This window comes from Panicum virgatum, chromosome 3K (assembly GCF_016808335.1).
Source record: "Panicum virgatum strain AP13 chromosome 3K, P.virgatum_v5, whole genome shotgun sequence".
NCBI lineage: Eukaryota > Viridiplantae > Streptophyta > Magnoliopsida > Poales > Poaceae > Panicum > Panicum virgatum.
This window is the reverse complement of record NC_053138.1, coordinates 6,915,597-6,940,182: the sequence shown is the minus strand read 5'-3', so window position 1 is coordinate 6,940,182 and position 24,586 is coordinate 6,915,597. Positions and strand designations below refer to the sequence as shown.

Here is a 24,586-nt window from a genome sequence, read left to right as displayed (position 1 = left end):
GAGGGAACCCCCTGACAGACGGGGTCGAGCCCATGAACATTGACTTCGAGATCACCTCCGCGGACGAGGCCGAAGCAATGGAAGTTGACGAGACCCCCACTTCGCATGATTGGCGCGTCCAGTATCTCGACTGGATGATTCGAGGGACCCTACCCTCGAACCGTGCTCAGGCGCGGCGCCTTGCCAGGAGGGCCAAGTCCTTCGTTCTAATCGACGACGTGCTATACAAGCGCAGTCCCTCGGGCGTCATGCAGCGATGCATCCCCGTCCCCGAGGGTAAGGAGCTGATCCGCGACATCCACGCCGGCATCTGCGGCCATCACGCTGCGCCGCGCACCCTAGTGGGTAACGCGTTTCGGCAAGGTTTTTACTAGCCCACCGCGGTCGCCGATGCCACCGACGTTGTGCGGACCTGCGAGGGTTGCCAGTTCTATCCGCGAAAAACACACCTCCCGACCCATGCTCTGCAGACCATCCCCATCACGTGGCTGTTTGCCGTGTGGGGACTAGACCTCGTCGGTCCGCTGAAGAAGGCGCCCGGGGGCTTCACCCACTTGCTGGTGGCAGTCGACAAATTCTCCAAGTGGATCGAGGCTCGACCCATCGGCAAAATCAAATCCGAGCAAGCAGTCCAATTCTTCACCGACATCGTCTTCAGGTTCGGGGTCCCGAACTCGATCATCACCGACAACGGCACCCAGTTCACAGGCAAGAAGTTCTTGGCGTTCTGCGACAGTTTCCACATACATGTGGACTGGTCGGCTGTGGCACACCCATAGATGAACGGGCAAGTGGAGCGTGCCAATGGCATGATCCTCCAAGGACTGAAGCCGAGGATCTTCAACAAGCTGAACAAGTTTGGGCAGAGATGGCTCACGGATCTACCCTCGGTCATTTGGAGCCTGAGGACGACCCCAAGCAGAGCCACGGGCTTTTCCCCGTTCTTCCTCGTCTATGGCGCCGAGGCCATCCTCCCCACTGACTTGGAGTACGGGTCGCCAAGGCTCAAGGCATACAAAGAGCAACAAAACCAGCAAGCTCGCGAAGACTCGCTGGATCAAGTGGAAGAGGCTCGAGGCGTGGCACTCCTACACTCTGCGCGCTACCAGCAATCCTTGCGAAGGTATCAAGCGCAGAGGGTCCGGCGCCGAGACCACAACGAAGGAGACTTGGTGCTGAGGCTTCGACAGGACAACAGGGGCCGCCACAAGCTCTCACCACCATGGGAAGGACCGTACATAATCGCCGAGGTGCTCAAACCCGGCACGTACAAGCTGGCAAACGAAAAAGGCGAAGTCCTCACCAACGCTTGGAACATACAACAGCTACGTCGCTTCTATCCTTAAAATTTCAAGCTATTTGAACATCGTTTGTACTCACATTTTCAATTTCCCGAAATAGTAAAGTACGCTTTACTTGTTTCTTTTTGGGAACCATCCGGGCCCTCGAAAGCTAGGATGCGCGCTAACACTAAGGTACGCTCGGCTTTACCCTCGGCAAAGCCGAGCCTTCCTCGGGGGCTACTACGGGGGGGGGGGGGAACCTCCGAACGTCCCCAAAAAGTCGCCAATGTTTTTCGAAATATTTTCGTTTCGACCCTAAGCTTCTCGTATCCTTGGAAAAAACGGACGCGAGGCGTAAGCAACTACGGTATGGGGCCGGCCGAGTCGTGGGGCCGCCTACGCCTCCGGGATACGGCACCCCCCTCACCACCCTACGCCTACGTTGCTTATGATCGCAAACTTCCTCGCAAATGTCTATCTAAGTCGCATACGAAGAACACGGAAATAAAGTAAAGAAACATAGGCTCGAACACACAAGGCCTCGACGGGCCACACATTCAAATTATGAAAATAAGTCTCTTATATTCATAGGATGCGATTACAAAGCGCGACTATGATATATTCACTAATCTATTACATGGGCTTCGAGGCCCAGTCTTCCTACAGGCTACCATCCCCCCTTGCGAGCCCTCAGGGGCGTCAAATTCGGCGAATGGAGGGATGTCTGCTTCGAGCTTCTCGGCGAGGACGGTGGCGAACTCCTCCGCGGCTGTGTCGGCTTCGTCCATAATGGCCGACGCGGCGTCCGCATCAGCATCATCGGGAACGACGTACCCCGATGACACCCTCTGGAGATCCATGAGGTAATGCGTTGAGGCCACGGCGAGAGCCCGCAAGACACCGAGGCGGAAGGTGCTCTTGGCGTGTTCGGCAATCCGGCCGCCTAGCGCGCGCAGGCGGCTGATCACCGAACTGCCCGAGACGGCACCCTCCCCCTCGAGCTCTTGACACACGCTCACGGCGGTCTGCTCCAGCTCAGCAAACTCCATATGTGCCGCCGTGAGCGCGGTGTGGACCGCTTCCTTCATCGCGGTCTCGTCCGCCACCTTTTGCCTCAGCTCTGAGCAAAGGAAATCAACGTCAGCTACGAAAAGAAACAAATCGGCGAAAACTCGAAGGTACTTACCCGTGATACTTTTCTGCGCCTCCTCCCTCTGGGTCCGGCTAGCCTCTTCGAGCAAGGACAAGGAGGCTTCCTTCTCCCTAAGGGCGGCCCCCACGTTCTGGAGGGCCACCTCCTTCCCCTCGAGGGCCTCGCCCTTTTCCCGGAGGGTCCCGGTGAGCGCAACCACGGCCACCTCCTTGTGGAGGAGCTCGGCCTTCTGCTGCTCAAGCATCGTGCTGAGGCGCTGCAGCTCAACGCTCTGCGCCTCAGCCTCCCGAGCCTTCTCCTCGAGTGCCGTCAGGAGGCGTTGCAGCTCGGCAGCTTGCGCCTCGGTCTCCCGGGCCTTCTGCTCCGCTGTCGCCCTCTGGATGTCCCGCTCATCGGCAACCCGCACCAGTTCCTCCTCCAGCGCCTGCTGACGCGCTCCCAGATCCGCCATTTTCGTATTGGCATCAATGTTCTTGTGCACCAGCTCGGCGTTGTGCTGCCCGAGCTGGCTCATCTGGGAGTATAGCCGGGTCATCTCGGCGCTCTTTTCGCGCGAGATGTCCCTCAGCTACTGCAAAAGGAAGGATGTGGGTAAAGACACGTTAAAGTTTAACCGAATCCGAGCAATTTTCGGGGGGAAATATTTACCTGGCTGACCTGGTAATCCGCATCCTGGTGGAGCTGGAAGGCGCGGTCGAGGGCTTGCAAGATCTCGCGACTGACGCGCATCTGCGCGTTCCAGGCTTCCTCCTCCTCTTGCTCCTTGCAGAGGAACTCCGAGGGGACACCGGACGGGATGATCGCCCCGAGATGGCCCCCTCGGAAGTCCCCGCCTCGAGCGTGCCCGCGCTGGCCGACGCGAACTCGGCGATGTGCGCGGCGGCGCTTGCCACAGTAGCGGGGTCGATGTCCATCGAGTCCCCGTACTCCTCGTTGCTGTCCGGCAGCTCCACCACCGCCACCACGCTCCCTTGCGCTGTTGGCACGGGCCTCGTTGGGCTCCGAGATGGGGGCTCCCTCCACCACTAGCGCCCCTTGCGCCGTCTCTTCCTCTGCGACGCCCTCGCCCTCGGCCCTCGGGGGCTCGGGGACGAGGGTGTCCTTCTCTTCTTGGCCGGCAGGGCGCTCCTGCGCGCCCCCGTCAGTTTCTCCTTCCGTATCCGGTCGGGAGGCGCTGGCCGCGTCGCCCCGACCGGCCTCAACTTTAGTGACTACTAGGGTGGCGCCGTCCACGCCGCCCTGGCTGGCCTCCTCGGCGTCGGCAGCCTGAGCGGCCGCTTCGGCACCGCTCTGGCCGGCGTCACCCTCCTCTTGTACTCGGGCTTGCTGGGCCGCCTGGGCCCCTCGGGCCACGGCCGCCCGCAGCTTCGCCGCCTCTGCCACGAGGTCCACGACAGGCAGGGGCTGCGGCGCCGTGTGCGGCGTGCTGTGTGCCCCGGTCTTGAGGGCCTTGGCCGGGGCAAGCTGCACCGCATCCTTGGGGACGGCCCCGGGGCTGGAAATCAAGGAACACAAGTTGAGGATAACGGGATTGAGAAATCCAAGAAACATGCAACAAAAACGAAACCGAAGTTTGCTTACCCGGATCGAGCACTCATGCTCCGCTTCCTCGTGGCGCTTCTTCGGGCTCGAGTCACCGTGCCGCCCCTCGAAGACTGCCCCGAGGGCGCCCCCCTCGTGTCAGCCTGGTGACTCGAGGCTGCCAGCACGGAGATGCCGCGTCCTTCCGCCTTTTCATCTTCTCCGTGTGGAGGCGATTGATCAGGCGTTGTTCTGGGATCGTGGGCTTCGAGATGCCGCTCCTCAACCCCTGCAAAGCACGCCCGAGATGGAGTCGGGAAAAGAGGGCTACACAACACACGCCGGATTCGAAGTCAAAACTTACCAGAGAAATGTACCCCGGCTCGGGGCGCATCTTGATCCTCCAGAGATCCTCGGGGTTCTGAGGGAACTCCGCCACCACGTACTTCGCCCTCCGGGCGGCAGTGGTGTGGGAAAGCAACTTGCTCGACGTCCTCGAGCCCTCCACCTGGCTCCCGGGGGTGAGCTGGAAAATCGGCAGGGCCCTCTCCACGAGAGGGATCACCCTCTGCCGGTGGAAGTTCGCGATGACGGCCGCCACCGTCAACCCCTTCCTCGCCAGGTGCGCCAGTGCGTCGGTGAGGCCCTCGAGCTTGTCCTGTTGCGCCTGGGGCGACACCCCCCAATCCCACTTCGTCGGTCACTCCCGGAACACCCTGTTGGTGAACGCCGGGAGCGCGCCACGGTAGTTCCGAAGGTAGAACCACCCTCGGCTCCACCCGGCGTTGTTTGTCGTCATCTTGCTATGGATGTAGAGGTTCCTCCGGGAATGACGCACGTGGAACGTCAGGCCGCCGGTGCGCGCAAACCGCCTCGGTTGGCCCCGCCCGCTCTCGACAAAGAGTTCACCGCGGAACAGGTGGATCCAGAGATCCCAGTGCACCTCTATCCCAAGGTACCCCTCGCAGATGGCGACGAAGACCGCCGCTTGCGAGATGGCGTTGGGGCTAAAGTTGTGCAGCTCCACTCCGTAATAGTCGCACAACGCCCTCATAAATCTGCTGACGGGGACGCCGAAGCCTCGCTCGTGGAGGCGCACGAAGCTCACGACGTAGCCTTGTGGGGGCTTCGGCTCGGTCTCGTCCGGGTGCGGGGAAATCCACGCCTGTGCCCCCGAGTCGGAGTTCCGCTGCAGTAGCCGGTCGGCGACCAGCTGCTCCAGAACCGCCACAGTGGCGGAGGACTTCCCCCACGGCAAAGGCTCCTGGATGTCCGACATGTCTTTAATTCGAGGGGGAATGTGGGAGCGAAGGCTCTGGGATGGCTAAGGTGCTCTTTCTCCCTTTTTCTCTCTCTCTCTCCTTCCTCTTCCTCCTTCCGCTCTTGGCTGCGGGCTCAGGATGCAGGGGAGGCGGAGAAGGCGAAGCAGGATGAAGGCAAATGGCCAGGTGAGCCCAAACACCCCCTTTCTTCTCATTTTTATTCACCATGACGGGCGCAGCCGCAGCCACAGCCCAAATCTACCGCATTGAATGCGGTAGATTTCGCTATCGCTGACGGCTGGGCCCCACGACCGCGGAGTCTCCCACGCGCACACGCAGCAATAACTGCGGCACGGTAACCGGCGGGCGCGGCGCGACTGTTGCGCTATCCCATCCGTCAGCCGCCGCCCACGCCGCTTCGTCTGCCCGAGGCTGTTGCCTGAAAAGGCGCGCCCGCACCGCACAAATCGGGCCACGTCGCCCACTACCAGCGGAAGACCCGCGCGCGTGACTCGCGACTCCGCGTCGTTTTCGAATCAAGACGGAATATTCCTTCAGGAGTCCCTTTACCCTCGAAGGAATCACATTTCGAGGCCTTACTGATCAGGGGTTCGAAGCCTGGCCTTTCGGAGGTTCGACAGGCGCCCCAAATCACCAGAGTCAGGGACTGCAGGGATGGGCCGTACAAGCCACCCTCGAACGCGGAGTTCGAGACATCCTACGCAGTGTTCAAGGCCAGCCGAGGGTGCCTAGAAGGGGGATTCCATCGAGGGAGGGCATCGAGCCCTCGGACCCTATCGAATGGGTCCGAGCCCCGCCTAGCGAACCTTCGCAAGAGCTTTATGTGACGTGTCTATGGACCACGAGCCGACCCCTATCGAACGGGGAACGGACGTCCGCTTGAACAACTCGCTAATAGCTCACTGAAGCAGCCATAGCTCGCGGCCCGGGCATGGGTAGCATGGTGCGCTTCACCCCTCCACCCTGCGGAAGGGCGACGAGGGTCGTAATCGAAGTCGAGGGTTCCCCTGAACGCCTTCACACGGGCCTGGGCTCGGGGGCTCCTCGCACACCACGGTTCAAACCGCACCCTCGAATAAGTCGACGACCGTCAATTGTGAAGCTCCACGTGTCTAATCAAACCCTCCGCCGTTGACGTGCGCTCTCCTGCTGGTTAAGCTGAACGCCGGGCTGCTGTACCAGCACTGAGAGAGCCGAGGCCAGCTGAAAGAGTGCCGATGCCGGCTGAAAAAGATGCTGGACGGCCGCCCAGTAAGGCCACCCAGTGGGACAACGTTTATAGCCCTTGGACGAGCACAAACTCTCCTCCAAGGCCTCGGGGGCTACACCCGCGGGTGCGCTGACGCGCCCCCGCGAAGGAGACTTCACACATATTCGAGGGTCGTAACTCTCTGTACACCCCTATACCCTCGGTAATCCTCCCCGTAGAGGAGAAAGGGGACTTTATTGCTCAATGCAAATAAAGATTACAAAGGGTTACCGACGTGAAGCCATCGAAAGATACAAACACATTGCCACCTACGTGGCAATTTTCCCTGTCTTGAGGAGGAACGAGTGACAAAGAAAGGCACCGAACCCCTGGCTGACGTGACGGCCAGGCTGCTAGGGATGCGAGAAGCAGCCCCCAGACCTCATGGGTCCAGCGGGACGCTCTCCTCGCAAGCCTTCTTCTAGCGTCTCCTCCACCGAAGACGACGCGGGGGGTCGAGCTGGCGGACGGCACCCTCCGCACCGTCTCCCCGAGAGCAACCTTGTTGCCAGGGGGGACGATGCGAAAAACAGCCGCCAGACCTGGCGCCAGCGCCACGGCCAGGCGTCTCCATCCCCCTTCAGGCTAGGGGACATCTCAGGAGCAGGACCCCACGGGCCCAATGCTCTTTTGCTGATCCCACTTAAGCTGAGGGATGGAGTGCACGCCCACTCCGGTCTACCCCCACCGCTCGCAAGCATTCTTCTAGTGCCAAAAGCCTAAAAAGGACAGGCCGCCCCATCTGGGGGCCGGTCACAAAAAGGCAAAGTAAACATTACAAGATTTAGGCGATGCTGGAAGAAAGAGCTGGGAGGTTGGAGAAGAAGGGGAATCCCACGACCCCTATTTATAGCTGCGCCGGGCACAAAGCTTCAAAGCTTGTCGAAGAGCGGAGGCTTGTATCGCCCGTGACGACGCGGCACCCCACGAGCAAAGGATGACCTCGGTCACCGCGCCGAGACACGACCAAACGAAATAAAGCGGAGCTGAGCCCCTGGATGCTAAGCGGTGCAGCATCGGCTCTGGCCGGCTGCCCTCGAACGGCGCACCGCAAAGCAACCAGCTACCAGGCAGCGGGCGCCGCAGTCGCCCTGGCCCCCCTCAGCGCGCGGACACGTCTTGTCCTTCAAACCAACAAACAAAGAGGCGCGCGCCTCGAAGTACACCTTCCGCGAGCGTACTACCCCGACCGGTGAGTTGTCACATCCGCCGGGCTGGCGCTCAGGCGCGTCTGGCGGGTGCGCGGCGTTGACCGATCATGTCAAAGGGGAAATCGCCGAATTACCCTTTGGCCGAATCCATTGACTCGACCAAAGCCTCGGGGGCTACTGTCGGGTACCACGATTAGGGACACCCTAATCGAGGTACTGAGATCGCTTTAAAAATGCAAGCACCTGTTAAAACAACTGGGCCCACAAAAGCCCACGGCCTGCTTCCCTTTCGGAAGAAAGGAAAGGACTCAAAGAAGCCCAGCGTGCGGCCCATTCACATCCCCCTCGAACCCGCGGAACGATCTCCGCCTCGCTCGAGGGTCCCTCTCGGGCCCGCTGGACAATCTCCGCCTCGCTCGAGGGTAGCGGATCTACCCTCGAGCGGGTAAGCCATCTCCGCCTCGCTCGAGGGTAGCGGATCTACCCGTGAGCGGGTAAGCTATCTCCGCCTCGCTCGAGGCCACCCCTCAGCACAAGGGACAAACAGCTCTGCCGCCCAACCACTCGCCGTACGAAGGCATTAAAGGCCGGCCACTCCGCCACGGCGCCCAGGACAGGCGGCGTCAGGCCACCACTCCCACAGTAGATGTGACCGGGGTCCCATCCGCCGACTTCGGTCACCGCTCCGCCATCCCGTAGGCTGTAGCAGCACTGTAGGACATGCGACGCGGGACAAGACAGGCTCGGCACTGCTCCTGTTACTGTTCTGCCGACACCGACCATCCGAACTCGCCTCCCACTGGGGAAGGGGTCCGGCGACGTCACGTGTCCCTCCGATAGGGACGCTCAGCACGCACGGGCGGAGCCCCGGACCTCCCCCCTTGAGGAGTCCGGGACCTCCACGCGTCCCCCGGACCTCCTAGTGTGCACGCCCGCACTCCGACCAGGGGGTCCGGGGCCGCCGCGCGCCCTACTGCTGCTGGTGCATGCAGGACCCTAGTCCGCAGGGCCCACCAAATGCCACCGCGCTGTATATAGAAGACCATACATCAGCGACGACCACGCCGCCTGCAGGGACACTGCAAGACGACCGGCGCGATCTTCGCAGGACCAAGGACGATATCCAGGACGATTGCGACGCACGCCGCCTTCCCACAGTGTACTTTCTACAAGTGTCCGACCACTGTACCCCCGCAATTCAGGGGAAAACGACGACTTCCACACCCCCACTCATGTGCACCGCCCCTCCTTATAACTATAAAAGGAGGAGGCGGGCTTCCTTTAGCGGGGTCTCTCTCTCTCTGGTTTTTCTCTCGCTCTAAGGGCGCTCAGACACACTCTCTCTCTCTCTCGGAGGACGCTCGGACGCTCCCAGATGAGATCCATCATCACTTACGCTCCGGCATCCTTATTCGCCATGTTCAACCCCTCTTCTAGCAGAGACCTGGGAGCTTCTCTCCCTCTCTCGCCTCGCTTGTATCCCCTACTGCAAGCGCTCCGGGTGCAAAATAATACAGTGCCCTCGCACACCCCCTTTGCTGGACGTACGGCCCCGCGGCCGGAACCAGGATAAACCGTGCATTACTGTGTTGCCTCTTGCATCATCATCTGGGACGAGGAAACACGCAGCATTTACTAGTTGGGATCCGGCCCCCCGGGTCGGGACACCGACAGTATTTCACAATTTACCATGAAGCATGATAATCATAGTTCATGCATACTCTCTAATCTTGTGAACTCCACCATTTACAAAATTTTGTATTTCATTAGTGATGTAATGAGGGAATGAAGCTTTAGACGTACTTCAGTGCATGATGTAATGAACTTTATGGCCTATATCTATTTGATTTGATATTATAAACATATAAATTTTGAACTTAATTACTCAATTTGCATAATTGCTAAATGAGGTTAGCCGGAGCTATCTCCGGCTATAGCCTTCTCTTAGCCTCTGAAAAACCGACCGCTAAACGTCTTATCCCGTTATTTTGAACATTGTCCCATACTTACTCAGCTCAGTCAGGCCACGGTGTTCGTCGCCTCTCCCGCCAGCATCGCCTCCACCATTAGAATAATCCAATCCTGTCGGACTACAGGTTGTTCCATCCGGCCACTCACCAGTCACCAGCCATGGAAATCTGATGCCCGTCTCCTCTCCTCAAGACAATGGGCACGTTATCTCTCTACAGTTAGCATTTGACACTCATTTCCTTCTAGGCAATACAACAAACACTGAGACAACTCAAAAAACATGGTACTTCTCAAGTCTCAGACAAATGAGGGCACTGTCATGTCATTGCAATCAGCAATTAAAACGCAAAATAAGGTATGGTTTCCATCCTGGAAAATAACAATTACTTGCTACTAGACTACATATTTACTACACTGCAAGCCATTCTAATGACAATGCTCCAGGAGAAGCCAGAGCTGGAAGTATTAGGCTTACAATTTTATCTGTTGGGATGATGGGAGACCCATGTCATCCGATGCTTATTTCAACAGAAGAGGAGAAGCCATCTACAAGTTGCTGCCTAATTGCTTCCTTTTCCTCTTCCTCAACCGGGAACCTCCATCTGTTCCGTGACAGAGACTGAGCGTCGTCCATGGCATCGCACTTATTGCATGGCTTTTGATCAAGCAAGCAGATCCTCTTCAAGCCCACAGCTCGCTCCATAACAAGCCTTATGTATTTCACCAGCTTCTCATCCACTGCAAAGCCTATGATATGTAGAAGGCTCAACCGGTGGTGCTTCAAGTCAGGTGATGCTTGATCCCAAGACACATTGACCCTCTTAGCGCCGTCCTCCCTTCTGCCTCTTTCGCATGGATGCCGAGATAGCTTCATGAAACAGAATATGGTTAGCACTCCATCGAACCATTCATCAAGCTTCTTATGGTATCCTAAATATATTAATATAGTGACGATAAGTAGCAGAACTTTTTGTGGTAAAGTGCGTGGCTTTTGAAGCAATGATGATTTTAGTAGGAACTTAATCAAAATAACAGAAGATTATGTACCATAAGATAGAAGTTAGTCAAGGACGGTGCTGCTTCAAGGACAAACATAGTCCAGTTTAGGTCACAATCATAGAAAATATTGTAGAGATAAATTTCTCTCAGGTTACTGAATAGGGAAAATTCAATTCATGCCACCACAACTCCGTGAATTTGGGTTTCATGTTAAAAATCATGCCACTCAATGGCATGGATTTCAACATGAAATCCAACTTCAAGAAATTGTAGTGGCATGGATCCAACTAACCCTACTGAATATAGGGGAGAGATGTTTGGGGCCTTCTGGTTCAATCCAAATCTGCAGTGAATAAAAAAACATTTTTTAAAAAAAAATGCATAAAGCAATGCGTATGAGTATGTGTTAAAAGATAAAGAAATCAAGACATAATAAAAGACATTATTGTGGAAACCTTTGCAGGAAAAGGCAACATACCAATTGATTGTAGAAATTCAGGTATAAAGGCTGATAAACTTGTGGTGTTGGCTAAGCAGTGGCTCAATGTGAATGGAGTCTGCCAATGCAGTGCAGTGAGACGATGGGCTACATTGTCAAGTTGAGGCACGTTGCCAAAAACCAGTGGGGGGTTTCCACCAATCCAGTTAGCGCAGAGCAGCATCCTAAGATTTGGCACCTGGATCAGGTCAACCCTTGCGTACCCACAGGTAATTACCTCAAGGGCAAGGAGAGCCGAGTGTGGCGCATCTATTGTGAGGATAGCATCCTCGCCGGTGACGGGGTTGATTACAGCATCACAGTAGGACAAGGAAAGGAGCTCTAGCTTGTAGCAGGTGTTGAGGAGATTGTGAACGTCAGTCTCTCCAAATGTGATGTTCTGCAGAGTGAGCCTGGTGAGCCATTTGAATGCAACAGGGTATGATTGGAAGAAGGACATGAGACGCTCTCCAAACAACAGACACTGCTCATATTCTGGATGGCCAACATCTGTCCAGATTGTGAAGTCAAGGCGGTTGGTCTTGCCACTCTCCGTGACATTGGCAACAGCACGGCCGATGGACTGCAGGTAAGGTTCTGTCAGGTAGAAGCTGAGCTCCAGGTGCTTGATGGTTGGGTCGTTGGCGGGAGATGACGGCAGCAGCAGACTCCTGACGGCCCCCGTGTAGGCGGTCATGACCTGGTCCACTGACCAGGGGTCCCCTTTTTTCCTGCCACGCGGCAAGAAGTGCGCCGCGTGTATGAGCAGGCGAGAGAGCGAGCGAGGGTGCTAGATTGGATCGTTGTATGTAGATCAAGGCGTTTGAGGATGTCGAGAAGGATGTCATCAGGGAGCGCGCTGATCCGATCTTCATCCTGGTTCTGCAAAACAAACCATCGGCAAGAATGACATCAGAATACAATTGTAGCATCGTTTGAGAGTGTTGACGTAAAAATCAACACACTTAAATTTCGAGGGCAAATGTTCACCAAGCACAGAAAGTAAACCAAGCGTGCCAGTCAATCTGACCTGTTGATTGACAAGAAAACAGAGTAAACGTTAAATTCGAGGGTGTATCGGGTGGAGTTCCGATTATCCCTCAGATATGCGTATCGGCAAGCTATGCCGATACAATACACGATAAAAGAATATTTAAATGCAAGCGTGTAATAAACGAGTGCATCGGTAGGATCAGCCGATGATGCACTAGACGACAAAACCGGTTTTGAGTAGCCGATTATGCGTGTGTAACAAAATCTAAGCTACGAATGTGTAACTCAGATGATGTAAACTAAAAACAGATCTAAACCGGCTCTTGAAATAACAAAAATGTTGCTGCAAAACCTAAAGCCGATCTAATATGTTTTTAGGTGTGATAATGGCCAAAAAAAAGTAGGAAAACCTACAAATCTAGCCGATATCGATAATTGGTGAATAAATCTAAACGAGACGACAGCGATACGCCCGAAAGTCAAAGCCTAGATAAACTCGATAACTTTTGAATAGATCTGAACGAAGCCACAGCGATGCGCCCGGAAGCTAAAGCTCAGATTTACTCAGTAAACGAAAACTTACTAGCAGATAAAGTCGCTCGAATGTGATGCGTCCTTGATCAACTCGAAAGAACTCGCCAAAAAGAAAAGAAAAGTGGCGAAATCGCTGAAAAGTAAATTGCAGGTAAAAAGTAGAGTTTATTTGTTGATCGTGTGATAAAACTTTTACAATGGACGAGGACATATATTTATAGTCTAGGCTAATTTGACTGACAAGCAAAATCTAACTTAAAAAATACCAAAATACACGGACTCTATTTTCCTTTTCTCTAGAATCCTTACTAATGAAACCTCTTGTCGATCCGTTCGTCCCAGAACCCCACGTACGATATATACGTGTCAGCTTCCACACTTCTTCTTTATTTAATCAACCTTGCCTTCACGTGACCAGCTATTAACTTATCTTTTAAATATTTCTTTCTTGCTGGCCAATTAGATGAAGCCCATTTTTGCATGGGAATCCTATCAACACGTACGGCCTTGCTCCTTCCATTTATCTTAATCGGCTAAATAATCCCCTTTTTTATTCCCTTTGCCTCCTTCTTCGCGCATGCAATCCGATAGTGTACTCCACTTGGACTTGATAGCCGATTGTTTCTTCTTATTCCTAATCAGCTTCATATGTACACATTGACCCTTCTTGTTTCCTGTGACTTCTTCGCACGTATGCCAATAGCCGATGATCTTCATAATTCAGATTACATCGGATTTGTCAAAATCCGGTGTCAACACAGTCCCCCCAGTTTCGGAGTATGAAAGGCTCATGCTTCGAAACTCTATAAATCCAGTGCCTCAATCTGCTCAATCATTTCATGGATAGGAGACATCGGCTTTTCTGATGTTGCTCTTTTATAGCCGATATCTTACTTCATGTTCCTTACCAAAATTTAGCTGATGCCCCTGACAGATGAAGATCATAGCAAACTGGAGACTGTGATGAACTTTTCTGGTAATCCTTTTTCATAGCCGATAATCCTCTCCACGATGTGTATAACAATTTAAGCCAACGTGAAGAATCAAACCAACTTTACTTCTTCTGCTAAATAACTTGGGTCTTTTGAAAGATTTTCAAATCAGAATAAAACTTTTCTCCTAAAATGACTCTTTCAGATCGCTCAATGTGTATGATTCCTCGCCAAGGCATTGTGTAAGGATCGATGGACCAAGAGGGGGGTGAATTGGGCCTTTTTCAAATTTCTAAGACAATTAAAACAACATTAACCTATGCAATGCTAGTAAGGCTCAATTCACCAACCGGCTAACAAAGCAAACTACACAAGCTAACAAAGATATAAAACTAAGCAAGGTAGAGCTAAGTTATGATCTCTAAGGTCAAGCACAAGAATAATTGCAAGAAAGTAAGTGGTTGAAATGAAAGAGTGGACAAGAGACAACCGGATTTTTTTTCCGTGGTGTCGATGTGTTGGCACACACCCCTAATCCACGTTGTGACACTCACTAAGAGTCTTGTCACCTCCCATGTCACCGAGACTTGGGCGCTCACTAAGAGTCTCCGTTCACCATCCCGGCGTGGTGGAGCTCAAGCCACATACAACCTTCTTCGGGCTCCCACAATCCTTGACAAGCTCCGGAAGAAACACCTTCAATCACCAAGATCGCCTAGGTGCTGCCAATCACCAAGAGTAACAAGCTAGGGTCTTCACTTGAGCAAGAACCGATCACCAAGAACGGATGCACACAAGCTTCTCTCTACTCAAGTCCTTAGTCTTGCTTCTTGAATGATTGAATGAACAAATGTGTGAATGATGAAGCTCAAGGTGGCTCTCAACAATATATGAGTGTATGAAATGTTGTCTGGTGTCAAGAGAGTACAAAATGACCCATTGGAGGGGTATATATAGGCAGCTCACACGAATAGAGCCGTTGGAGAAAAGCTGCCAGAAAACTGCTTAGCGCCGGTTAATCCGATGTACCTCCAATAGCCAGCGTCGGTTTAACTGATGAATGTAAACTACCCATTCTGAAAACTAGCCGTTACAACTCGGGCAGATTAACCGACGTATCATCGGTTTAACCGGTGATTGTAGTTGTCCACTGATCAACTGAAAAACCAAGTCTTTGGACAACTGCACCGACGTTAACTCAAATCCATCGTCGGTTTAACCGGTGAGTACAACTTCTGAAATCCCTGGAAAAGCCATCTCATTGGTCAATTGCACCGACGTCTTATTTCAAACAGCGTCGGTTTAACTGGTGTATTGAACTTGAAATGCCCTGGAAAAACCAACTCTGGACTAATGCACCGACGTTAATTTAAACAACATCGGTTTAACCGGTGTATAGAACCTGTCCAGACTCTGCTGACTGTGTTTAACCGACGTATAGAAAAATGGAAGCGTCGGTTAAACCGGTGTATAGACTTTTTCTGATTTTGCCTTTTCTGATTTGAGTCTTGAGTGAAATCAAATATTCTTGAGATATAAGTTGAAAACCACTTATTTGAACTTCTAGGAACCTGAGTGACCATAGTGTGCATCCATTTTCAAATGACCATGTCCATGCTCAAGTTACTTGACCTTAACCCCTCTTAATAGTGCGATCACTACAAAACTATAAAACCTATACTAACCTAAGTGTCCTTCTCAGCCTTATGACACTTAGGACTAGAAAGATCCTTAGTCTTGACATATATTTGAGTTGAATACCGAGATCGCCTTTCTGGATAACGAAATTGAGGGGCCTCTTTTGACATATGATCAAATGAGCGGTAATGATTCATTAAGCTGCACAAACTCATTAGTCACAATAATGGTTGTCATTAATCACCGAAACATACCTAGATGGCCTAGATGCTTACACATTGGATCACCTTTCTCCTTCCTATTTCTAATAAGGCTTTTTGTGGAGCTCAGAGTAGGGAATGAAAAGAAGCATACATATCTTGCATATATTGCAAAGTCAAAAACCGGACCCAATAGAGAAAACAGACCATACAATCAGATTAAGATGTGCATGTGTGTGGAATCTTTCTGAATGGAGCTCACACCCCTTTCCGCATGACTCTATCTTTTATTTTGAAATATGGGCTATCTCTCTTTTTTTCATGCTTCTGGGCACGGACACACTTTTTATTTTCTTTTCTTTTGCATAGCCCATATTTTTACCATAATGAATATGAAGAGTCGTGTCAAAGAGATGGAGCATTTTTGTGTGGATGGGAGGCATATTTCTGCGTAACTTCCAATGTAGAAGTTAGCATGTATATATGGAGTGTACGTGATCTCAATCTTAAAAGTATGAAACGAATCTCACAAGAGTCACAAACAATTTGACAAAGCTCAATGTAAAATAAGTAGCATATGTATAAGGCTTTCATATCAATATATGGCTCTGGTAGAAATTTCATATCATTGAGGAGCTAAGCTATTTTTATTTTCTCAAGATAAAACCCCCAAGTATCTTTGCAGCAAAAAGTAAAGTTTATTTGATCTTACCAACATCGGCAGTGGGGCGGCAGCATCATAATCAGTCTTTGATGCTCAACAATCATCGGCTGCAGCATCACTAGAGCACCGGCTGATCATCGGCTTCTTGTATCCCCCGTTGGCTGATGTCTGAACCCTGGACCCCTTCCTTAGTTGTAATCATTGACCCCGATCTCGCACAATATTGTGGTCGATCAACTGAGTGACGAGCGTCAGTTCATCAGGCGATCCCATCGGCTTACCCGAGTTGGGTTAGAGTAAGCAACCAGCCACAATGCTTCTCGCTTCGTGGAGTGTATGTACATGCCACCACACAAGTATTGACTTGCTCGTATTGGACTTCAATCTTGCAGCCGTCTCAAATCACAGTTTCATCGGCTACATGGATCATTCAGGATGAGCCGATGAATAGAATCTTTAAAAGCTAATTAGTCGATTGCTCACTTACTGCATCATCGGCTTTTCTTTCCGTTTCATCATGAAACCCTCATTTGATGAGGACGAAGTCATCTTCAACAGGCTGCCATTAGGTTATTCTCCGAATGTTGATCCGATCAGAAATAAGATTTTCATCTTTTCTCACGATATGCATGTTATTTTTGCAGAATCCGGACCTAACAAAACCTACCGTGTCTGTAGCTTCCTAACCTTGCCTCATTAGCCGATAATAAAAGAGACTTCCACTGGCCGGCGCCTCTGTATACGTGATATATATATACCTCCTCCTATGTAGCATAGCCTGGATATCGGCCACGTACACACCCCTGACGACTTCGTCGTGCGTGAGATAATTCCTGCTAGCCGACTCCTGCACGATCGGCTTCTGTTATTTGGGCCACCGTCTCTTTGCCGATCATCATTGGTGATTTGGTGAAAGATTCTGGACCCATCGATCAGGAAGCCATTGGCAATCTTCCAATCGCTGTAGCTACTGCCATCGATGCAATATAAAATATCTATCGGCCGCTGGCTCTTCGCAGCAACGAGGACTCCATATATCTGATATCTCCTTGCTAGCTTCATCTTCATTGGCTTAATATTTTGCATGAGCCGATACTCCTTAAATGCTGGCTAGTGAGTCCATCGGCCATTTAAAATATTCCATCTTACGTTATAAAACACCAAGCCGATGATATTCAAGCTCGCATATATAATAGCCGTGATCTTCAATTACCATTAAAGAATTAATACCCCATTGACAATCATGCCAGCTGACAACAGTACGATCACTTGATCTTTCATGTTCTCCGAAACCATCGGCTTCACTAGTAACTTTATTGGCTTTTGATGATAATGCCAGCACCAATCAGCTGGCACCCTCAGACTCAACAGATTAATCCTTAGCCAATTGAAACAGCTCACCAGCTTTCAATATTGTAATGGTGCTCTGCTGGGGTAGACTCGGTAACCAACTCATCAGCATCGAAATCCAGCCAATACGTGACTTGTTCAATCATCAAGGCCGATGCAATCAGAGCCACTGATGCATTTGACACCAACTGTGTCGTCGATACTAAGCTGTGTCACGCCTGCTGCTTGTGCCATCGATAGCCCACCTTCGGCAGCTCCATCCTGTGATCTGGTCTGATATCCCAGCGGCGGTATCATCTTCATCGGCGGTGTGCCGGCTCTTTGAGCATCATAGCATCGTCATGTCCAATTTGGGCTCGCGGATATGCATGCACGTACATGTGCAAGACGCATGCCCACACTTTTGACGTTGCTAGCTTGCTTCTTTCATTTGAAATATTCTATCCTGAAATCGGCCATCGACCACAAAGTTGTAATGACAATGCTTACCATCTTCCGACTTCTTTCTCTCCTGTTTATTTTCTATTGGCGGATGGAATGTTTTGGAGCCGATGGAGATGAGAACAGCTAGCCATTGAGAACAGCCGGACTTCAATGTTTTGATCACTTTAACTAGCTGAATTAAATAATCATCCGGTCGACTAGCACACTCGAGACAAGCTCATAAACAGCCGATGTGTCCATCCTTGACCTCAAGGCATCACAAAGAAATCAAGCCCCTATTGTCAGTCAGGAATAATGTCGTCTACATCATCGTATATTGGCATCGGCTCTTTACGCCATGTAGCCGATTGACATTAGCATCGGCTCTCTAAAATACCGGCCTTGTGTTTGCCGACTGGTCGCAGCTGTAATTCATATTGGAGGAAGTACCTTCATATTTGAAACTGAGTACCTGAATGCATCGGTCAAGAAGTAGTCAGAGGCGCATGTGCTGGCCTCCAACACGAGCGATGTGCCGATATGTCACCTCGCCGATGCCGATCTACACCATGCCGATCCAGCGTAACTGTGCCGACGAGCTGACGCGTGGTGTTGTGGTCTGGCAGCTAAATATCTCATCAATCAATTGCTTCAAAATTGATTTTCCGATACCCTCCAAGATACACAGTCAAAACTGAATAACTGGATGCATCGGCCAATATATGGAAGGAAAAGCCACCATAAATACATCAATGATTCTCCCAGCCGATGTACACAGCAGTTTAAGCTATCGGCTTCATTATCTTCATTAATTATTTCAGTCGTATGGTCTCCAATTATTAACTAATCTTCCACACTTCACACTGACCTGAATATCCAACTATTATTTTGAATGCATCAGCCAACACTCCTGCAAACACAGCCACATCGGCAATTCCGAGGGACACATTCGAACTTAAATGCAATAATATCTGAACCAAAGACAGCCGATGCACTGAACTGAGTTGACACTCTACCACCAGATCATCTCAAATAAATCTCTTCATTATCCATCGTATCATAGACCATATTCCAATACACGCATGTACATGTCAGGTCGAACATTAATTCCACTGATCTGGTTCAACAAACAAGTTTGCATGCAACTCATCATTGAGCATCCGCCTTTTCCACGATTAATCTGGTATCGAACTCATCTGAGTAACACGTAGCCGATAGATATACCAACTATTCTATAGCTATCGGCACACCTCTTCTGAATGTCTATCTGTCCATGTAATAATATTTTACTCTTTTCTTGCCATTGGATCAATATTCATTCAATATTATACTCTGATCCCCAAGTTGTCAATTCCATATGCACTTCCTCTAACTAGCCGATTAATCTTCATCGGCTGCGGTAATTAATGCACTTGCAACTCTGTCCACCTGGATCTCAGGGAAAATAATCTCCAAGTAGCCGATATTCCTTGATGATATTTCTGGGAGGTGGGCAATAATTATTCCAAGAAACCATTTTCTTCCCTGCCTCTGCAACCTCCATCCATCCATCGACCACTTCAGGCTGGAAGAATAAAATATTGGCCATTCTTGGCAGACGGCCATCAAGCATAACAATTTCCATTGATCCAGACCCCTCAGGTTCTTCTTTGACGTATGGGCATGAACTCAGCTTTATATTTTTTACCCATTCAGTCAAGATGATTTTAGCCTCTTCTTTCTTAATTGCTGGAGTTTCTTCTTCGTGAGGCTTTTCAAAGCTATGTTCTTCTCCACATTGGTGTTTGTCCTTGAATTTATTAACCAAATTTTGTACTGTACAATCTATGTCTCCTAACTTATCAGTCATTCGAGAATTTAACTTTTCAGATTCAACACATTTATTTTCGTTGTCCACTTTGGCCACGCAGGACGGAAACAAATCTTCGTTGACCCTCATCAGCTGTGCAAACTCCTCCCATTGAGCCTTTTCTTGCCTAATAGCCGATTGGACCTGATGATGGATTGATGGCTGAAGAACTGATGCTTGCGGCCAACAGCTACCTAACCGCTGCTGTTGATGAGTCATCGGTTGTAGCTGCTGGACCATTGACCATGGTTGCTGACAGGCCATCGGCTGTGGAGCCGATGCATAATATTGATAACCACCTGTCTGAGCTAATATTTGATGCTGAACTATTGGTTGTTGTGGATGTTGAACTGTTAACCATGGTTGCTGACAAGCCATCGGCTGCAGAGCCGATGCATAATATTGATAACCGCCTGTCTGAGCCGATGTTTGATGCTGAAAAACCATCGGCTGTGATGCATGATGATTAAACTGATGAATAATTTTACCAGCATCCACACCTTCGACTGTATTGTTTGCCGTGCTCGCTAGGCTGTTAGTCCAGTTGATCATTGCTTGTTTCATAGCTTGCTCGAACATCTCCGTTGGAAAATTCATGATGATATCGTCGGGTCCCACCAGGCGTGCCAAAAGATGTGTTGACGCAAAAATCAACACACTGGAATCCGAGGGAAAGTGTTCACCAAACACAGAAAGTAGACCAAGCGTGCCAGTCAATCTGACATGTTGATTGACAAGGAAACAGAGTAAACGTTAAATTCGATGGTGTATCGGCTGGAGTTCCGATTACCCCTCAGATAGGCGTATCGGCAAGCTTTGCCGATACAATACACGACAAAAGAATATTTAAATGCAAGCGTGTAATAAATGAGTGCGTCGGCAAGATCAGCCGATGCACTAGACGACAAAACTGACTTTGGGTAGCCGATTATGCGTGTGTAACAAAATCTAAGCTACGAATGTGTAACTCAGATGATGTAAACTAAAAACAGATCTAAACCAGCTCTTGAAATAACAAAAGTGTTGCTGCAAAACCTAAAGCCGATCTAATATGTTTTTAGGTGTGATAATGGCCAAAAAAGTGTAGGAAAACCTACAAATCTAGCCGATATCGATAATTGGTGAATAAATCTAGACGAGACGACAGCGATACGCCCGGAAGTCAAAGCCTAGATAAACTCGATAACTTTTGAATAGATCTGAACGAAACCACAGCGATGCGCCCGGAAGCTAAAACTTAGATTTACTCGGTAAACAAAAACTTACCAGCAGATCAAGTCGCTCGAATGTGATGCGTCCTTGATCAACTCGAAAGAACTCGCCGAAAAGAAAAGAAAAGTGGCGAAGTCGCCGAAAAGTAAATTGCAGGTAAAAAGTAGAGTTTATTTGTTGATCGTGTGATAAAACTTTTACAATAGACGAGGACACATATTCATAACCTAGGCTAACTTGACTGACAAGCAAAATCTAACTTAAAAAGAAATACCAAAATACACGTACTCTATTTTCCTTTTCTCTAGAATCCTTACTAATGAAACCTCTTGCCGATCCGTTCGTCCTAGACCCCCACGTACGCTGTATACGTGCCAGCTTCCCCGCTCCTTCTTTATTTAATCAACCTTGCCTTCACATGACAAGCTATTAACTTATCTTTTAAATATTCCTTTCTTGCAGGCCAATTAGATGAAGCCCATTTTTGCACGGAAATCCTATCAACACGTACGGTCTTGCTCCTTCCATTTATCTTAATCGGCTAAATAATCCCCTTTTTTATTCCCTTTGCCTCCTTTTTCGCGCATGCAATCCGATAGTGTACTCCACGTGGACTTGATAGCCGATTGTTTCTTCTTATTCCTAATCAGCTTCATTTGTACACATTGACCTTCTTGTTTTCTATGACTTCGGCGCACATATGCCAATAGCTGATGATCTTCATAATTCAGATTACATCGGATTTGTCAAAATCCGGTGTCAACAGAGAGGGACAGAGAGAGGGTTTCTGCACGAGGCTAGGGGACTAATAATGGATTCAGCTCTGGCATCGGCGTGTGCTTTGACATACAGTAAACCGAAGTTTCAGTTTTAATAGTAGCAAACAACTGAAGTATGTTGGCAATCGAAGGGGGAAACTAATAAGAGTCTTAATACAGGGGAGCAACAACAGGGAGAGGAAGGGGGACTTACAGGCACAGACTGCGTGGACGCAGATGTGTGGGAGGGGGCACGGAGATCAATCAGATCATCCAGACGAGACAAATTTATCATCGCCATCGATCGCCCTCCTTATTGTCTGATAGGTTGCCGGCCCGTGCATAAGTGCATAACAGGTGTTAGTAAAGCAGAGGCAGCAGGGTATGTAGGCATGCGCATGGATTCAGAGGAACTGACGCAACCTGGTCGGCGAGGCACCGCAGGATGTGGCCAGGTCGGGGAAGGTCGCCGTCGGCGGCTTGAAGAACAAAATCCCTCCCTCGCCTGCGGGATTGGCGTCCATCGAGGAAAGAGCGAGCGGCGTTGATCCGGACTCGTTCTTGGTTGGCTTCTCCTCCGAGACGTACATTTGGGTGGGCGCGGCAGGCCGGCAGCCACGTCGGCGGCGGCTGCGGAGGCACGTACAGGAACTCCCGCCTCCTCGTTCGCGTCCGCCTGTCCACCGCCGACGAGTACGAGACGGGCGCCGCCTAGTAGAGCACCACCATCCGCCGCCACGAAGGTTCCAGAAGCTTCCGTTTGCTCGGTGCGGTGGGCGGTGGCCGGTGGGACACCACAGGAAGGAGAAAAGTGCGCTCCCTAAACTATCCTGGGCGCTAATATCAGCCGTGCAGTTACGATCTGACGGCTGAGAGCCACCCCGTCCACCCCCGGGGTCGCCCGCGCCGCCGCGTTCCGGCCGCTCCATGCGGGGAACCGCCTGCTGGAAGACTCCAGTAGGTCCTAGAGTACTCGCTGCCCGTGTGGCGTCGTCGCGATGAGCAGCCGAGCCCACCATCCCTGGCCGGGCGGAGGGATATCTTCTCGCCGTGCGGTGGCGGTGGTGGCGCGTCGCAGGAGGCTGGGACCTGTTCGGTGGTTCTCGATAGATCGGAGAGGAACGAAGGCCGCAGAGCGCTGATGCCGTAGACCGCGCGTCCGTGTCTGTGCTCCTCGGCGAGAGGAGCAGAAGCGCGCGTCGAGTCGGACGCATCGGCGGCGGCCGTGGCGCGGAACGCGTGCGGGATGGTCTGAGCTAGCGTGCTCAACCATGGCGACAGAATCATCGATGGAGGCGGAGCAAGCTTTTCTTGCATCACCAACCCACAACGAAATCTAAGACGACGTGATTGGCCGTTGGCGTAAAGTTCCTCACCTCGGAGGTGACGGCACAGGGAGAAGAGGGGGATGGCCCGCAAGCCGGCAACTGTGGCGGCCACATGCCGGCGAGGGCCATGGTGTCGACACACTCATGCAGTCCGTCTCCTCGTCCGCGTCCGGCGACGACGACGAAAAGGCGTGGCGCCGCCGACTTCACGTGCACCAGAGCACCACCGCTGCGAAGGTTCTAGAATCTTCCGCTTGGTCAGGACGGTACGGTATGACCAGCAGGAAGGGGGAAAGAGTGTGATCCGACGGCTAGGAGGTGCATGGTATCTCATCCACACCGTCCAGGGTGGACGGTATTTCGTTTACCGTCCTCCCCGTGGTCGCCACGCCACCAGAGCGGCGTCCCGTCCGCCCTCCGGTACACAAATGAACGGGAAGGAGAAGGGTGACCGCCATGCTTCGAGTCGAACCTCACGTGGTCGGCAGCAACCTTGCTGATCTCCGAGGGAGTGTCCGCCTGCCCGGCGGCGAAGGAGACAGCCACCAGCCGGCAGCGAAGAAGACCGCCTGCACGGGAACCGCAGCATCACTGCGACGGCCAGGGCGGCAGGAGGCACGTACGGGAAGCTAGTGCGCCGCACAGCCGCAGCACCGAACAAACAAACTGCAGAAACTGATGCAGAAACGATGCGCCGCCATGTATGTCGGCCGCCGGGAGCAAGGATACGGAGGCGGGAACGCGGCGGCGCCGTGGCTAGCCGCGGCGCCAAGCTGAGGCGGTACTCGTGGACGGCAATACTGGGGTCGGGGTGGACGGTATTTCATTTACCGTCCGCCCTTTGGGTCATCGAGGCCGTTCGATCCGACGTCTGCGGCTCAGATTCGGCAGAGTCGGAGGCTGACTTGGTCGTCGTCGTCGTTCTCGGGCAAGAGTGTCGCGCGCGTCGGCGACGTGCTCCATGGGAGCTGCCGTCCATCTCCACGGTTACTGGCGGGGTCGAAAATGAGCGCGGCAGCCACGCCGGCGACGGCCGCGGAGGCGTCGCACACGTACAGAAACTCCATTCCCTCTGACGGCGAGCACGACGCGGGCGCCGTCGACTTCACCTGCGGCAGAGCACCACCATTCGCATTCTCGCGCGTGCCGCCGCGAAGGTTCCAGAAGCTTCCGCTTCCTCGGGAGACGGCGCGGTCGGACCAGGACGGGAAAAAAACTATCTGGGAGAACCACCCGGGGTGGACGGTATTTCATTTACCGTCCACCCCCCCTGCCCCGGGTTCGCGACGCCCCCGGTGCGCCTTCGCGTTCCGACCGGAGGGGATCCCGTGCGGCGGCGGCGCGTCGTAGGAGACGAGACCGCGCGCGGCGGCGTCGAGCCCAACGGAGGCGGCGCCCGTGTGGGATGGGATGCTCCTGAGCGTGCTCGTTCACCGCCGACGGTGGTCGCGCCAGCCTTTTCTCCGTCCTCACCTCGGCCGCTGCGCTGCGCATACTGCCCGTCCGTCGCCACCGACGGCCGAGGCTGGCACCTGTATGTTCTGCATCAAGATGGCAATGGGCACCCGAAACTCGAGTACCCGACGGGTTTTACCCGATAAGAAGACGGGTATGAAA

General features: G+C 52.0%; 1 protein-coding gene across 1 annotated transcript; it reads right to left on the bottom strand.

The window, feature by feature from the left end:
* Positions 1-10,942: 10,942 nt before the first annotated feature.
* Positions 10,943-24,036, bottom strand: LOC120700538. The gene is made up of 4 exons (XM_039984795.1): positions 23,875-24,036; positions 11,872-11,970; positions 11,089-11,788; positions 10,943-10,953 (listed from the first exon to the last, which is right to left on the bottom strand). Exons 1-4 carry the CDS (start codon positions 24,034-24,036, stop codon positions 10,943-10,945), a joined length of 972 nt encoding a protein of 323 aa, XP_039840729.1.
* Between the last annotated feature and the right edge of the window lie 550 nt (positions 24,037-24,586).

Coding starts and splice junctions, on each gene's coding strand:
- LOC120700538 (XM_039984795.1), bottom strand. CDS start 24,036: ATGGAGTTTCTGTACGTGTGCGACGCCTCCGCGGCCGTCGCCGGCGTG. Junction 11,971..23,874: donor AGAACGACGACGACGACCAA/GTCAGCCTCCGA, acceptor TTTGTTTTGCAG/AACCAGGATGAAGATCGGAT. Junction 11,789..11,871: donor CGATCCAATCTAGCACCCTC/GCTCGCTCTCTC, acceptor TCAGTGGACCAG/GTCATGACCGCCTACACGGG.